Source organism: Vicugna pacos, chromosome 8, assembly GCF_048564905.1.
Source record: "Vicugna pacos chromosome 8, VicPac4, whole genome shotgun sequence".
Classification (NCBI taxonomy): Eukaryota; Metazoa; Chordata; class Mammalia; order Artiodactyla; family Camelidae; genus Vicugna; species Vicugna pacos.
In genome coordinates, this window is record NC_132994.1 from 43,802,265 (window position 1) to 43,817,938 (window position 15,674).

A 15,674-nucleotide genomic window follows, 5' to 3' on the forward strand; every position below is an offset into this window, starting at 1 on the left:
CAGCATCTATGTAGCAAAGTATATTAAATTAACTACCTTCTGTGATTAAACATTTTTAATATGCAACTCTGTCTTTATGGTGGATATTCAACTTATTTTCTAGAAAAAATATTATGACTTATAAACACAAATTTTTTAAATGAGAAGAGGCTGTTTACTCTTACTATACTATGTTGAATACATTTAATCAAGAATAAAAACCTCCCCCTCAAAAAAAAAATTAAAAAAAAAACTCTGTGCCTTCATCTCTTCTCACTATATGTTCTCTCTTCCTAGTTAATTTTATTCAAAAATAAAGTCTCAGTTAATAGTTATGTGCCATTGACTCCAAATTTGTATGTCATACAGATCTTACCAGTTCAGCATCTCTATTTGTATATCTCAAGGACAGTTCAACTCCATATGTTCTTTCCCCGCACACCTCCTTCTCTTGCAGCTCTACTTTGTTTAGGCTATGATGCCATGAAACTTGAAGTCATCCTTAAAAACTGCCTTCCCCTCTCTCTTCAAATCTATTCCATTGTCCAGACCACTAGATAACTCTCCAATCTGTTCACTCTGGTCCATCTCCACTTTGGCAACCCTAGTTCAAAGAACCAACACTTCTGAACAGGTCAACTGTCATAACTTGCAGGCTATCTCCCTTCATCCCTCTTGCCCACACTCAGTTCACCACACAAGGGCCAGGCCGTGCTCTCCATATGGCTCCCATCCCCGAAACCCTCTTACCGTCCTTCAGTGGCTTCCCAATGCTCCCAGGGATCAGGACTCCAGTCCTTAATGTACTAAGAAGGCCCTGTTTCACTGAGTCCCTCTGGCTGGCACCTGCTTCACCCAACTCACGTCACACTGCTCTTCTCTTTGTCCTCCAGGCTGTGGCCACCAGAATCCTTTCAGCTCCTCTAAGTACCATCTCTTTTTTTCAGCCTGGAACTTTGTAAATACTTTTGCATTTTCCTGGAACACTCCTCCTTCCCCTTTTAATCCAATTACCTCATTCTGAATTATTCCTCAGATCTCAATTCAAATATACTTTCAGGGAACCTTCCCCCTGAGATTAGGCTGAGCGCCTTTTCCCATCTGTCCACTTTAGTACCCCCATAAGCATAGAAAAACCCTCTGATTTTGCTTATCATTATATTTTCAGTACATGGCATAGAGTTAGTAAGCACTTAATAAATATTTCTTGAATGAGTAAATAAATACATGAATGACAAAGGCCATTTTTGTCTTCATTCCAAGAAAAAAATACCTATGTTTGTCTCCTCTCTTTCCCAAGACTCAATAAAATAATACAGAGGTATACACAAAAATGGTATAAACCGACAATGAGAAAGAGAGTAGAAAGTAGGGGCACTCACCCAATAATTTTTAACAAATTTTGGGAAGATTGAAGCAGATGATGATGAACTAGTGACTGATAAAGTAAGGCAAAGAAAGATGCTGTAAGTATACCCACAGCCTGGGCTGTAGCAGAAAACTAGCCTGCCCAGTGGAGCCAAGAACTTTGAAGTGCCAACTACAGGGGAGAGCAGAAGTGAGGCTGGGGCTAAAACCAAAGAGATTCTCTGAAAGATTTCAGAGAAAACAAGTTCTTTCCCCCTACACCCTCAAGGACAGTTCAACTCTCTATGTTTTTTCCCCGCACTCCTCCTTCTCTTGCAGCTCCCCAACATCTTTCTCAGAAGGTCCAGTTACCTAGCATTCACCCTCATCCCAATGCTGGGCGAAAGGAAGGAAGGCAGGAAGGAAGGCAGGAAGGAAGGGAGGGAGGGAAGAAGGAAGGAAGGAGCAAAGAAGAAAGAAAGGAATAAAAGCAGCCAGTCCTTTATAAAAATTGAATACACTGCTTGAGAAGTAGGGCAGCTTGTGTGGGAAGTGGAACTCTGGCAGTTAGGAGTCCCAAATTATAATGTTCAGCTCCACACACACACCTTAAAACAAAGCTTGTCAGCACAGTAGCCGCCTTTAACAAAAAACTCATTCAGCTTTTCTGTTACCTCTTCCTTAAATATAACTGGAAAAGCAAGAACCACCAAATATCTGAGGAAATAAACCTGCAATATGAATGAGAAAGATCAAAATAAGCGAAAATGACTCTAGGAAAAACAGGTAATTTATCAACAAAGGAGGGTTTAAAAAAATACTTCTGATTGCATCTTCAGAAATATTCAAGAAGATACCACATCTATTGCATGTATAAAACAAAAAACAAGAACAGGCTGCTATTAAAAATGAAATATCAGAAAGCAAGTGTGTTACAATATATGTCAAATTTAAATATGCGTACTAAATGTGTCAAATTAAAATATGAATACTAAAAATTCTCCAGAATAATAGAACTAATAGACAAGAAATAGAAAATATAAGAGAAAACGAGATGCAGATGTTTACTCCAGGATGTCCAACATTAGCGAGAACAGAGTTAATAGAAGAGAGGTGATAATGATAATAAATACTAATAATCATCCTAGAAGAAATGTCCTACAGGTAAGTACGTCAGTGAGAGTCTGGAGATTAAAAGAGCCCGTAATATGCCTGGCTCAATGCATTAAAGAAAGACACTCACTGAGTAATCATTTTAAAACCTCAAGACAAGAAATGAAGAGAATATACTTTAAATTTCCAGTGTGGAAACAAAAACAAATTCCATAAAAAGGAACAAAACACAGACTGTCATCAAAATTATCAGCAGTACTAGATGATAGAAAACGGTGGAAGAATGCTTTCAAAATTCTGAGGGAAAACGATTTTTCCTCCTAGAAGTCTGTGTACAGCCAAACCACCTATGAAATGTGAGGACAGAAAAAAGAAATATTTTCAGACATGTGAGCAATCACAAAGTTTAGCTACACCGTGGTGCTTTCTGATGAAACTCCTTTTAAGATATACTCCAATAAAAAAAAAAAAGTAATAAGCCAGAAAAAAGTAAAATTCCAGGAAAGAGTGGGTCCTACTCAGAAAGGCAGTGAAGGTAAGTCCCGGGATGACAAGGGACACCCTGGCTGACCCAGGAAGTCACCCTGGCTAACCCAGGAAGATGATGGAGGGGGTCCAAGCAGGAGAACTTGGAGGGAAAAAGAGGTCCACAATATCATTGATTGTATGATAAAAAGTTTGAACAAAATTTAAAATTTAATAAAGGCAAATGATGCAAGAGAAAAAAATGAACCCAATTAGAAACTCTACAAGAAAGAAAAAAAATGTAAAAGAAAGGAAATGTAAATACGATGTACTACTTGATTCTTCAGTGAGCAACGTTTCCACAATGACAATACCATTAACAGTGTCTCCTGAATTTCATGTTTCAGAATCAACCTACAGACCAAGTATGGAATTATTGTGATTATGGAGTAGAATGTAAGTGGTGTGAACCTCAAAAAAGCTTAAAAGGTCAGTGACAAGAGGTGAAGGTGGGAGGGAAAGTAGGAAAACTGAAGGACAACAGGCTACAGTCCGTGTTTACAGACAGGAGTCGAAAGTTACTCTATAGCTGGAGAAACAAGAAATCAAGGCAGTAAAACATTATACTACCTAAACTAAACTAAAGCTACAGAATAGAAGGTCAAATTTTTTATAAAAATGTATTGGGAAGTAGGGGAATACTGGAAGGCTTGGTTAAAAAAAAATTGAGCTAAATCCTGATCTATCATAGCAAGAAGTCAATAAAGAATAAAACTGGTAAGTCTAGGAATAGATACATGAGGAGATTTTGGAGATATCTTAGAGATTTACTAACTTTGTGGCAACTGAATTATTTTTAACCCCACTGTGCCTATTTCCTCAAATGTAAAATAGGAACAATAATAGTGCATACTTCATGGTGTTTATTGTGAGAATTAAATGAGTTAACATATGTAAATCTTGTATCATCTCTTGGTGTCTGCAGGGTATTATTAGTTCTGGAACCTCCTCGGATTTCAAAATCTGCGGCTGCTCAAGTCCCTTATATAAAATGGTATGATATTTGCCTATGACCTACCACATCCTCATAATACTTTAAATTATCTCTAGATTACTTATAATACCTAATACAACATAAATGTCATGTAAATAGTTGCCTGTGGGTGGCAAATTCAAGTTTTGTTTTCTGGAAGTTTTTCTGTTTTTTTCTCTGAATATTTTTGATATAGGGTTGATTGACTCCACGGATTGTGACACTTAGAGACAGAAGTCCAACTGTACTGCCTGGTGTATTGTGAGTGCCACATACAATCGTATATGTGTGTGTGTGTGTGTGTGTATATATATATATATATATATGTGATGCCTCTTGGTGAGTAATATTGGTGGAGATGGGGAAGGAAGCCATAGGGCTCTTAATTTTCATTACTTGCCCTTCTTATTGTTTTATTTCTTTTAACAAGAATAAGTATTGCTCTGATAACATAAAAGACACTTGTTTAAAATAACGTTCAGAATCATGTTTTACCATTGAGAAAGGTCAATTCCAAAGCATAAAAAGGCCAAATTTAAATTTATACAATGAATTTTTGAGCTCTGCTATAATACTAGTAAAAGCTATATAAGATCAAATTGAATTTAAAGGATTAACATGAGTAACTAAGCCAAATTCTCATCCTTCTATGATCTTCCAGGCAAAAATGCATGCTCTCTTCCTCTTTGCTACATCATACAAAAATATACAAACAAAAATGTTTCATTCTTTTTCCCCTTCATTTCCTTTCATTCTCCCCCACCTCCACCCATCCCATTTTTTTCTTTCATTGTCTTCTCTTCTACACTGGTTGCCATGCCTAAGCTTTAGGATATTAGTGGCCTGTCTTACAGTGTTTGCTTATCCCTGTTGGAGGTATTTAATACTCAGTGGATTGATGACCATGGAAAGAGTTCTTTCAGAAATCAAAATGTACTGATTTCTATAGTATAGTCATTGTAATATATATTCTAAATGCAACTTATTCTATATTATAAAGTTGGAAGGGTTTCCTAAGATCTCAGATATGACCACATTTTTAAAATTTAAGAAAAAAAACCCTCTAAAGATGTTTAAATAAATATGAACCATACTTTAAGAGTATTTCAAAACTCTATGGTCCTAATGAATCAATGACATACTTAGAGAAATTTTCTCCTTGAACATCATCTAGACATTTCTAAAAATAGCCCTACAAATAGAATCACTTGCTATGTATTTATATCTAATCATTAGTTAAAATAAAACTGACACTAATCGAGGGAGGGAAATCTGATCCTAGGGCATACAGATCTCTGAGGTACTACATTCAGTGACGTAGTTTTGCCAAGAATGAGCAATTCTAGTGCTAGGAGAGTGGAACTTAGGAAATTAATCATATTAAACATATCTTGGGGGCTTCTTAAAGTGATATTCAGGTTTCTTTAATAGCTATTTTTCTTATAAGTAGTCTTTTTCTGCTGTATTTATTTTTAACTCAGAGGCCAAAAATAACGCATGCATTTACAGATCGCAGCAGTAATGCAGCGTGAACAGCAGAGGGAGCTGGAGGCACAGGCCAGGCTGCGAATGCCTAGCATCTCACCACTACAGCTGAACCAGGCTTGAACTCCTATGAGGCAAGCATGTGCAAAACTCTGCACTGTGAGGGAGTGCAGAGCATATTGATGGAAATAATTAGGAGATCTCTTTATTCTCAAAAATAGTATGAAAACTTCAAACTATCCTTAATGGAGCTCATTCTTGCCAAATATTATTTCTTGGGCAAATATAATTAGGAAAAGATTTGTCTGTCTATTTTTAAAATATTTTGGAAACACCATTTGCAAATATTTCACCACTCCATGGTTGTCTTTGTATCATCAATCAGTGCAGAGTCTGGGATCCTTATATGAAGACTTGCCACCCTGGAGTGGGGAGTCAAGCCAAAACAGATCATCTCACTCATGACTTCTACTAAGAAGGATTTGCACGGCAGCCCAGTTACAGACTTATTCCCTCAAATGAGGCAATTTAAAATTCCTATTCACTGCTCTCTTCTCTATTGTCTCATGTTATTCTCCCTTTTTTTTAATGCATATCTTTTCCTTTGTGTTTTACTTCTTTTCATTTTTTCTTTCGTTTCCACAACTTCTTTTCTCCAAATGACTCCTATGTGTTTTCCTATTTTTATCTTTTGTTCCAATCACATTTTATTTCAACCCCTATTTTGTATTGCTCTTTAACTTCTTTTCAATAATTTATTCCTTTTTTTATTCATCCTTTTCTTTCTTCTGTAAGTTTTCCCTTTTATAATCTTAGCCATTGTTTCCAAAATTTTCTTTTTTCTCTTTCTCTTTTCATGTTTATTGAAAAAGCTATCTCTTTTCCACTTTAGTGAAGTAGGAAGAGTAATATGTGCTGCTGTGATCACTAATTTACTTATTTTATAAATGCTTAAGTCATGCCTACAGTATGAAAAATAAGTACTAGGCACCAGGGTTGGAGGGGATAGGAATAAGGAATGAATGAAGATAAAAATGAAAGAGACATTTTTCCTTTCCTCTAGGGCTCATAATATAATAAGAAATAGACATAAATAAATATCAAGGCAGGATAGTATTAGTACTATTAGAAAAATATAATATTTTCTATGGGGATATGGAGGATTAACATGAAAACTCTTTATAAGGACACAACCTCTGTGAGGAATCTTGAGGGAAGGAGGGATATCAGTGATTGTAAATGGAGAGAACAAAATGAATAATAACCCAAGGTTAAAGAGGGCACAGTTTCATCGTGTTAAGGCATTGGGTGTGTGTGGAAGAATAACTGGGGATTCTGTATGCTATGTGTCAGATAGTGAAGCTGGTCCGTCTGCAGTCTTCCTAATAGACTCTGTCTTTCAGTAAACCTCTTCCACTTTTCTGCACACTTGGTGAGAAAGATTGAATATCACAGTTACTAATCTTCACCCTTCCTTTGCCTCTTTGTCCCTTTGTAAAATGGGATTAAAATAGTACTTACTGCATAGGAGTTTGGTGAGAATTAAATGAGTTAATAATGTAAAGTACTGTAACGGTTCCTGGAACATATTAAGTGTTGTGTAAGTATTTCTTATTGTTGGTGTTTTTGTTATATTAAGGGTTAATTGAGGCCAGTTCGAATAGTCCTCTATGCTCTTTCCATGAAGTTTTTTTTCTAATCTCTTCAGCCCACTCTGACCTTTTTTTCACTGTACTCCTAGATGATGTGACCCAGTTAATATTTACTCTGATTATTTTATGAATTTTCATTTTGTATCTTCATTAGATCATAAACTCCTTTTGGCAGGTACCACAAAGTATTATACACTTGCTTGATTTGTCAGTGGAACTAATATGATTGAGGACACCTAAGAGATGCTCTAAGAAGCATCAGCTAAACTAACCAATGAATTCCATCTCTTAGGAGCGGATAGTGACTAGTATCACATGTAAGTCTGCACATTCATTAGTGGAAGATGAAAATTATAAATAAGCTCAGACGAAGTCTAAGAAGAACTGCTCAGAGAAATAAATGGTATTTTACTGTTACAGGGTTATTCCACACTGTGAGGGAGCATTTGTTGGACAGTCACCATTACGTATCTGTTTATCTGTAATGAAGTCATTATTTAGTTAAATTTTCCCAACAACCTTATGAGATTTTAGAAAAGAGTGAGGCTCAGAAAGGTCTACAGTCACACTGTCGTTAATAATGACCAAGCTAGGGTTCAAATCTGTGTCTACCAAACTCCAAGTACGTTCTCTTTCTTCTATAACATCTTCAATTAATAGAAGTAAGATAAATTGGAGAAATACTATTTAGACAAAACAGGTAGAGTACATAGGCAAAACAATTGTGGAAATACAAAGAGGAAGTATAAAAAATCAAAATGCCTATCTCTAGAATTATTCAAGGAAATCTAGCAAGAATTATCAAATGTCAAAAATTAACTAATACAAAAGATTAGAACTCTGTAAGTTTATGGTCAAATCTCAAATCTGTTAACATTTTTTGAAGGTGAAAATTTCAAAACAATTTTTACGAGTGGTATGTAAATTTGTGGACACGGATTTATGGAGGGAACAAGGTTAATAATAACAACAAAGTACTTTGATTTTTCTTTTACATTTTTAAGGATCAGCCTAAACTCTTTCTTGACCCCATAAGTGGGCCATTTCTTTGATAACTTGGAGAAGGATTAATACAGTATTAAAAGGAGCCTGTCCTTATGCCAGATCCATTTTTTTTTTTTACGTATCAAGTATTGCTCCTTGATTAAATTTTTCCTAGTTAATGACAGATATCACAGAATAAATTTTAATTTTAATGGAGAAAAATAATTGTCTATTCACCTAGGCTTGGAATAATGCCTTAATGTCACCATAAACTTTTGATTATTAAAATAAAAATATTAGTAGCCATTAAACTGTGTTTATCAGTTTATCTAGTTGTTATAAATCAACTATGTTAGTAAATATTTTGATTAAAGTTGCTTCAGTATGAAGAGTAGTTGGACTTTTGGGATGACCTCAGGTTTTGCTGTAGCTGAAGGGCACAGACCTCCTCCAGAAGGTACATCAGCAGTCACAGAAGCAGGGCTTCCAGCAATGCCAGTGTGCAACGGAGGAAGAGGGAATGCATAGAGCAGGGTAGTAGAGGGAGCCTGGCTGCAGACCAGACGGGAGTGTGGCCATTCGATCCAATCACAGTGATCAGTGGTGAACTTCTTCCTCAGCCAGTGCTGATGCCCAAAAAAGGGAACCCAAGGAGTAGCTGGGCTGCTGTACTGCTTACCTAAGGTACAGTTTGCTAACACTGTCATAACAAAAATCACAAACTAGGTATCTCAAACAACAGAAATTTATTTTCTTGCTATTCTGGAGGCTAGAAGTCCAAGATCAATATGTTGGCAGGTCTGATTTCTTCTGAAACCTCTCTCCTTGGGTTGCAGATGGTCAGTCACCTTCTCATTGGGTGTCACATGCTCGTCCCTATGTGTTACCTGTGTCCTAATCTCCTCTTCTTATAAGGACACCAGTCATATTGAATTAGGACCCATCCACCTGACCTTATTAATTACCTTTTTAAGGACTCTGCCTCCAAACAGTCACATTCTGTGGTCCTTAGAATTTCAACATAGAAATTTGTGGTGGGGCACAATCCAGCCCATAACACGTAGCATCAAGATCTGAATCATCCATCTGGTTGAAGCAAGACTTGGACAGGAACACCCAGTTACCTAACCAAGCAGTAGGCAAAGCGACAGAACCCAAACATGTTTTTGTCTGTTTGTTTGTAGGGTTTTTTGTTTGTTTACTTCAGATTTTTGTATTTTTAAAAAGCATCAAAGCAGCCGTAATGGAAAAATCAAAACTTTATTGCAGTGTCTTATACTTATTATAATAGTCTTATTAACTGGCCTCTAAGCGTCTTTGCTGGTCTGTGGCCAACCCTGGCTGAGAGCTAAAGAAGCAGCCCAGGTAAACGGATGGGTAGTCGAGGCAGGGCTCTGACCTAGCATGGAAATTAGAAAGCAAATCAGAGAACTATGACTGAATTCCAGTTACAGTGTCCGGAGGAGTAAAGAGAGTTGAAAGGGAAGGCTGCCACCATGGACTGGGAAAGCCACACACTCCAGGCACATCAGAAAGGAAACCTGGGGTGCCAGGTTTGGTTTGAATTCTTGTAGGGTCCTCGAGGGGTAAATTCTAAGCAAAGTGGTGGAAAGACACCAGCTTTAAAGTGAAAATGTTCTGAATCAAAACACTAAATATATATCAAACTGGTGGTGAATATTTGAGAACATGGTCAAACCTCCCTGGGTCTCAGTCTCAGTAAATAGCCCTGTAAATAGTAGCTCCTTTGCTTTACTCTTTTTGGACAGCTGAGTAGGACTGGCGGAGATAATTACCAACAATTATAAATCTAATCTAGTCAATAGTAAACCAGAACTAAACAGGGCCAGTAGCAACACTGAATATATCTTCAGCCACCAGTGCTGGCAAAGTCACATGCAATCAATCTACAGCTTCCTGGCTTTGCATTAATATGTTATGAAAATATCTAAGAACAAAGGTATCTCCTTTAATTCCTGTCTAGTAGTCAAAACTTCCCTGAACACCAAATATTAGAGTCTTCTCAACCCAGCTTAAACATTTGCTTATTGCCATAGAAGCATGATGTTGACATTTCTGGTTGCTAGGAGCGTCACAGTGTTGGATACGTATACAATAGCATTCCGTCAGCTCAAATGTGGGGTTTCTTAATCAGCAGCTCTTTCTTCTTACATGCCAGTACAATAATCAAACATACACATTTACCATGCAAATTATACATGAATATCTGAATTCACTAATCCAGAAAGATAAAAGCACCAGCATTTAATGACTTATGTTTAAGGATTTTTTTTTTTTTGCAGCATCTTTCAGAGTGAAAATAAATAAATAAAAGCCTTGAAACAAAGCGGATGCCCACCAGTAACAGAACGGCTGAATATATTGTGGCTGACACGTACCACGGAATACCATGGAGTCATTAAAAGAGGTAAATTATAGCTGTGCCAGTTGACTTGAAAGAATTTCCACCATGCGTTGTCAAGTGAGAAAAGCAAAATGCATAAAACTATGTGTGTACAGCAATGTTCATAGCAACATTATTTACAATAGACAAAAGGTGGAAGCATTTAAAATTTGATTACATAATTCTTAATATTGTATTACTTTAAAACATTAATAGAACCTTAATTTTAATATATTACATTTATTTTAAAATACATTTTATAAAATTTGGATTTTAAATACAATCGTGCTTTGAATACAATTGAATTTTTAATACCTTGATCATTATCATTAATAGTACATAGATGATGTAAAAATCTTGGTGACAACCTAATGATTTTGCTGAAATAAAGGCGAGAAAAAACAATTTTATAAACATATAATGATTTATGAATTATACATGTCTTTATTCTATTAGTCACCTAAAACACTTCCCAATCAACAGAACATCAGACAATAACAAATTTTGGTCTTCTGGCTATTTCGTCAGCTTACTGTCTTTACAAAACTGTAGCTTTACATATATCTTTCAAATGTTATTATGAAGATATATTTGTCAAGGTAGGAAGATAGAACATGTTTTTACAGCGTGTTACCTTGTTTTGTGATCTTCAAAGTTTCTAAATATGTATGTGGGCCTCTATTTTTATTTTTGACTCAGGCCACCCAAATCTCCTGAACAGGCATGGAAGGCACTTTGAATATAGGATTTAAGAGAGTTTTAAGATTAGGGAACCTGCAGAAGGGCATAAGTTACTAGCTCAAATATCTTATTACCTGGTTTAGTCAAGAATGGAGAAAGCCAATACACTGTTTCTAATCAACACACATATCCTGAACTTCATTCATTTCACCAAGGAAAAATTGTTTCCACATCCATTTTTCTAATCAACAAAACTTTTGATGTTGATTTTAAAAATTTGTAAATAATATTAAGAAATAGCTTTCGGAGTTAGGCTTTTGCTTAGTCTTTCAAGTGTTAAATAACCACCCCTGGAGTATGTATAACTAATTAGGGTAATTCAAATGTAAACTACCTGCCCCTAAGGTGTAAATTACAACGGACTATCACACTATATACCACTGTTTAAATAGCAGTATTTTAAGGGAAATTATAGCAAGTGCAACAATCACCATATATAAGGGCTTTATAATCAAGAGTCTTGCCATTAATTAGCAGTTCTTTAATAAGTTCTTGATTCAAACAATGCCAGACTTTTCTCTGAAAGATCAGAAGTCATTCAGTTCTGTCCTAACAGGCCCAATTTGATCTCTGCTGTTTGGAATCCACACTGTGAGCCCACAGAGTAGAAAGGACATCTCCTTTTCCAGCTGGTCCCTCAGTGGTGCTCATAGTACTTGGCTAAACTTTAATGGGTTAGAAGGGTTCCCATCTTGCCACCTCTCCCTATACATCTCTCAGACCTTGGCACACATCTCTGACAGTGGCTATCTCCTCACTGAAGCTGATTTCTCCAGTTTAATCTTGTATTCGAGGTATGAGTAAATTTCAATACACTAGCCATATAACCCAACTCATTTAAGCATTGAGATGACTCAGATCTCCACCATCAAATGATTTAAATAAAGGGATCATTTTAAACCCCACTATCCTGAGAGATGAAGCCAAAACACCTTCTATCTTGGCCACCTCCACTTGGAGCAAAACAAGTCACAGGGGAATGGAAACTGGAACCCCAGCAAGATGCTATTCTAGTGGAAGTCTTTTGTCACATGCCATGTCGCTAATCTACTACATTTTTCTAATGCTTTCAGTCCCTTTAACTTTTCTGATCTTGAGTTCTCTTTCTTATCATCATCTTTCATCCTGGGTCTGGACCTCTGCCATCATATTGGTTTGTGGGGTACATAGATTCCTTCTATTTATCAGCTACCTGTTGGGGTGCCTGTGAAAGTGTTCTTCCACCTTGCTTCCAGAAAGGCTAAGGACTGCATTAAAGTTTTAGATTCCTCGTGTGCACTAGCTGCTCTACAAGTTACCTGACTTAGCTTGATGAGTTCCTGCTTCCTGTCTAACATCAGTAGATCAGAGGCTGGAGTTAAGGTGTCCAACCATCCTGGTTTGCCTGGAGCTGAGGTAGTACCTGGGGCATAGGACTTTCAGTACTAAAATGTGAGAGTCCTGCACACATCTGGACCAGTTTGTCACCTTTGTTGGATGCCTGGTTGGATTCTAGCAAATGTAAAATACAATGGAAATTTTCATGAAGAGCAGCCCCAGCTCAAGTCTGGTACAAGTGGTAATAGCACATTTCCTACTTTAAAAGCTCCTCTGGCCAGTGCCTTTTACATCTAAGTTGTAGCCTGAGAGAAAAAGAAGGTTCTTCTTTGACCTTGAAAATTTTAAGAAACTAATTTTCATAGTCCTCTAGCCCTCTACTTATCCAAAAGCCTACTATGGGTTTTTTGAGCACTTACCACTGTCACCAAAGTTCTGTTTGTGTCAAAGACAAATGACCTCAAACCTGGGACGCTATGACATTCCATTAACAGCTGGCATTTCCAAGAGTCTGATATTTGCTCCACTGATAGCTCCTCAATCATATGCCTCTGAGTTGGGCTATCCTTAAACTCTCCTTCTCTTTGTTTTCTTCTCTTACAAACTGAAAAAAAAGTTTATATAGACTGAGACTTAATAAGCTGTAAGTCATTTCCTTATTATTAGGTAGACTACACTTTATCCAAAAGATATCAAAAACTAAAATAGATCATTCAACAAATATTTATTGAGCAGTTCCTATATTATAGCATTGTGTTTACTGCCAAGGATACAAGAGTGAAAAATGCAAGGACAATCATCCAGGCTAGTGAGGGTTGCTGAGAAGTAAATCAGCAACAGCAGTTTGCTAAATACCATAAGGGTCAAGTTCCGTGTGCTGTGGGAGCACATGGAGGAACAACTAATCCAAATTTAGGGGTCATGGAAGACTAAATGAATGGTTTGCATTCACCTCTTCATGTATTCATTGATTAATTAAACAATTATTTATTGAGGGTCTAATGTATATCAGCACTGTGATAGCCATTTTAGATGAAAATGAATGTAAATTTGACAGTTTTTATGTTGAAAGAGTTTGTCAGTCTAGGATGAAAAAATAAACATTTAAATAAATAATTATACTATGATGTAATAAGTGCTATAATAAAAGTCTTCAGGGAAGGTTTCACAAAAGAGGTGACTTCTGTATGGAATTGTACTTGACCTTTAAGAAAGGTTAAGATTAAGGAAGAACTTTTGGGATAATGGGGAAGAAGAAGGGCTCTCCACACAGAGGAAACGGCTCCTGAAAATACATAGAGGTATGAAAGAATAAGATCAACAGGGTAATTACAGGAACTGGGTGTGGCTAAGGTTTAGGTGTTTGTGAAAGTTAAGGTGCAATGACTGGAATGGTAGGTGGCATCAGATCACAGAAGGTCACTTTATGCCATCTTAGAGTGTTTTGGTTTCTTCTTAAAATTATGGGAAGCCACTGAATAGTTTTGAAGTCAGGAAGTGATCTTTTCAGATCTGTGTCTTAGAAAGAGATCTCTAAAGATTGTGAGGCTGGACTGCAGGAAGAAGGAATTTATCTGATCCTCAAAACCACTCTGTGAAGTGACTATAATAGGTATTTTTACTCAGATTTTACATAGAAGAATCTAGGACTTGGAGATGGCAAGTGATTTACTTAAAGCCCCCTAGGTCATTCCAAAATTGAAGAAAAATCAACAATTTGTCCAGATAGGAAAGTAGATGGAAACCTCTATGCAATTCACCTTTGGCTTCAGTCATGCTATCCTCAAAAATAATCTTTAAAAGCTAGTCTTGGTTGCCCTGTTGTTTCCAACTAGTTTTGCACAATTGGTTATACAGAATTTGTACAATCTGAATCAGATACTTTGAAGCATTAGAGTGCACCACAATATGCATTTCTATTTCCTAGGCAAAGGCCTGGGTCACTCATATTTTCCAAATCTTCTAAATCTTACACTCCAGGCTGCAAATGAGCCATGGAACTATTCCAGCATTTTAAATTTGGAGTCAACAGGAGGCAATTCACTTTAAGAAAATGATATTTTTATTCTCTAATATTGTAAACATTTCAAAATTGTTGCCACTGGCTTGAATCTGTTTCTTCTGACATTTGTGGGATACTGTAGGTGGCAAATAATTGTAAATTAGCCTGATTTGCTTTTCTTCCTTTCTCAGTTTTATAGTTAAAAATGAGCCAATAATGATTTTCTCTTCCTCCAAAATGTCTCTAATTGGTACTTAAAGCTTTCAAAAAGTGTATTAATTACAATAAATATTGAGGATTATATTCAAAGAAAAAGAAAACACAGTAGTTTAGATTATGGCAAGTCTGGATTCTGTTGAGGTGAAGGGTGAGTAGCAACAAGCCTGTAAATGTTAGCAAGGGAAAGTCAGTTTACTAATTTTTCATCTATACCAGTGGTTCTCAAAGTGTAGCCCCAGGGCTCGCAGCATCTGCATCACCTAGGGACCTGGTAGAAATACAAATTCTTAGGCTGACTCTCAGATCTACTGAGTGGAGCAGGTGGAAGAAGCAGCAATATGTTTTTTTCAGAAGCCCTCCAGGCTATTTTGACACAGACTAAAGCTTTAGGCACACTGGTATAAAGGACAGAAGGATATGCCTCAGACTACGAAAGACATGGATCCAATTCCAATCCCAGGCATTTGATTTTATACACATCATCTATTTCTTGGTGCCATCATCAGGTTATCTGGTTAGTAACTTAACTCCTTAGCTGGCCTCATGAGTATTATAAGTGATACGTGTTCATTTGTTATATTGACAGTCTACCCCCTCTGAGTGTATTGAATATATGCTTAAGTTTAAGAACCACTCGTCTGTAAGTATAATGTATTGAAAGGAGACCAGCTACATAATTTGAGGGGCCCAATGCAAAATGAAAATAGAATCCTTTGTTCAAAAATTAAGAATTTCAAAACGGTGACAGCACAGCATTAAACCAGGTACGGGGTCCTGCTAAGCATAGGGCTGCATAGGTTGAATGTCCAAAGAGGAGTTCCTGCATGTATCTAACCACATCAGTTTTTAATTTTTCTTTAGATGGAAATAATACAATGTCATAAAAGTAGGCCACATTACCCACTCAGACACTTCCTCCTATGCTGTCAGTCT

At 36.7% G+C, this 15,674-nt stretch overlaps 1 protein-coding gene across 1 annotated transcript in view; it reads left to right on the forward strand.

The window, feature by feature from the left end:
* HSF2 (heat shock transcription factor 2) overlaps positions 1-15,674 on the forward strand; it is a 165,853-nt gene that overhangs the window by 118,225 nt on the left and 31,954 nt on the right. The window contains exons 8-10 of the mRNA XM_072965811.1: positions 3,312-3,393; positions 3,890-3,958; positions 10,362-10,486. Of these exons, the coding sequence (XP_072821912.1) occupies positions 10,469-10,486 (18 nt within the window). The 5' untranslated portion in view covers positions 3,312-3,393; positions 3,890-3,958; positions 10,362-10,468. The remainder of the gene's footprint in view (positions 1-3,311; positions 3,394-3,889; positions 3,959-10,361; positions 10,487-15,674) is intronic.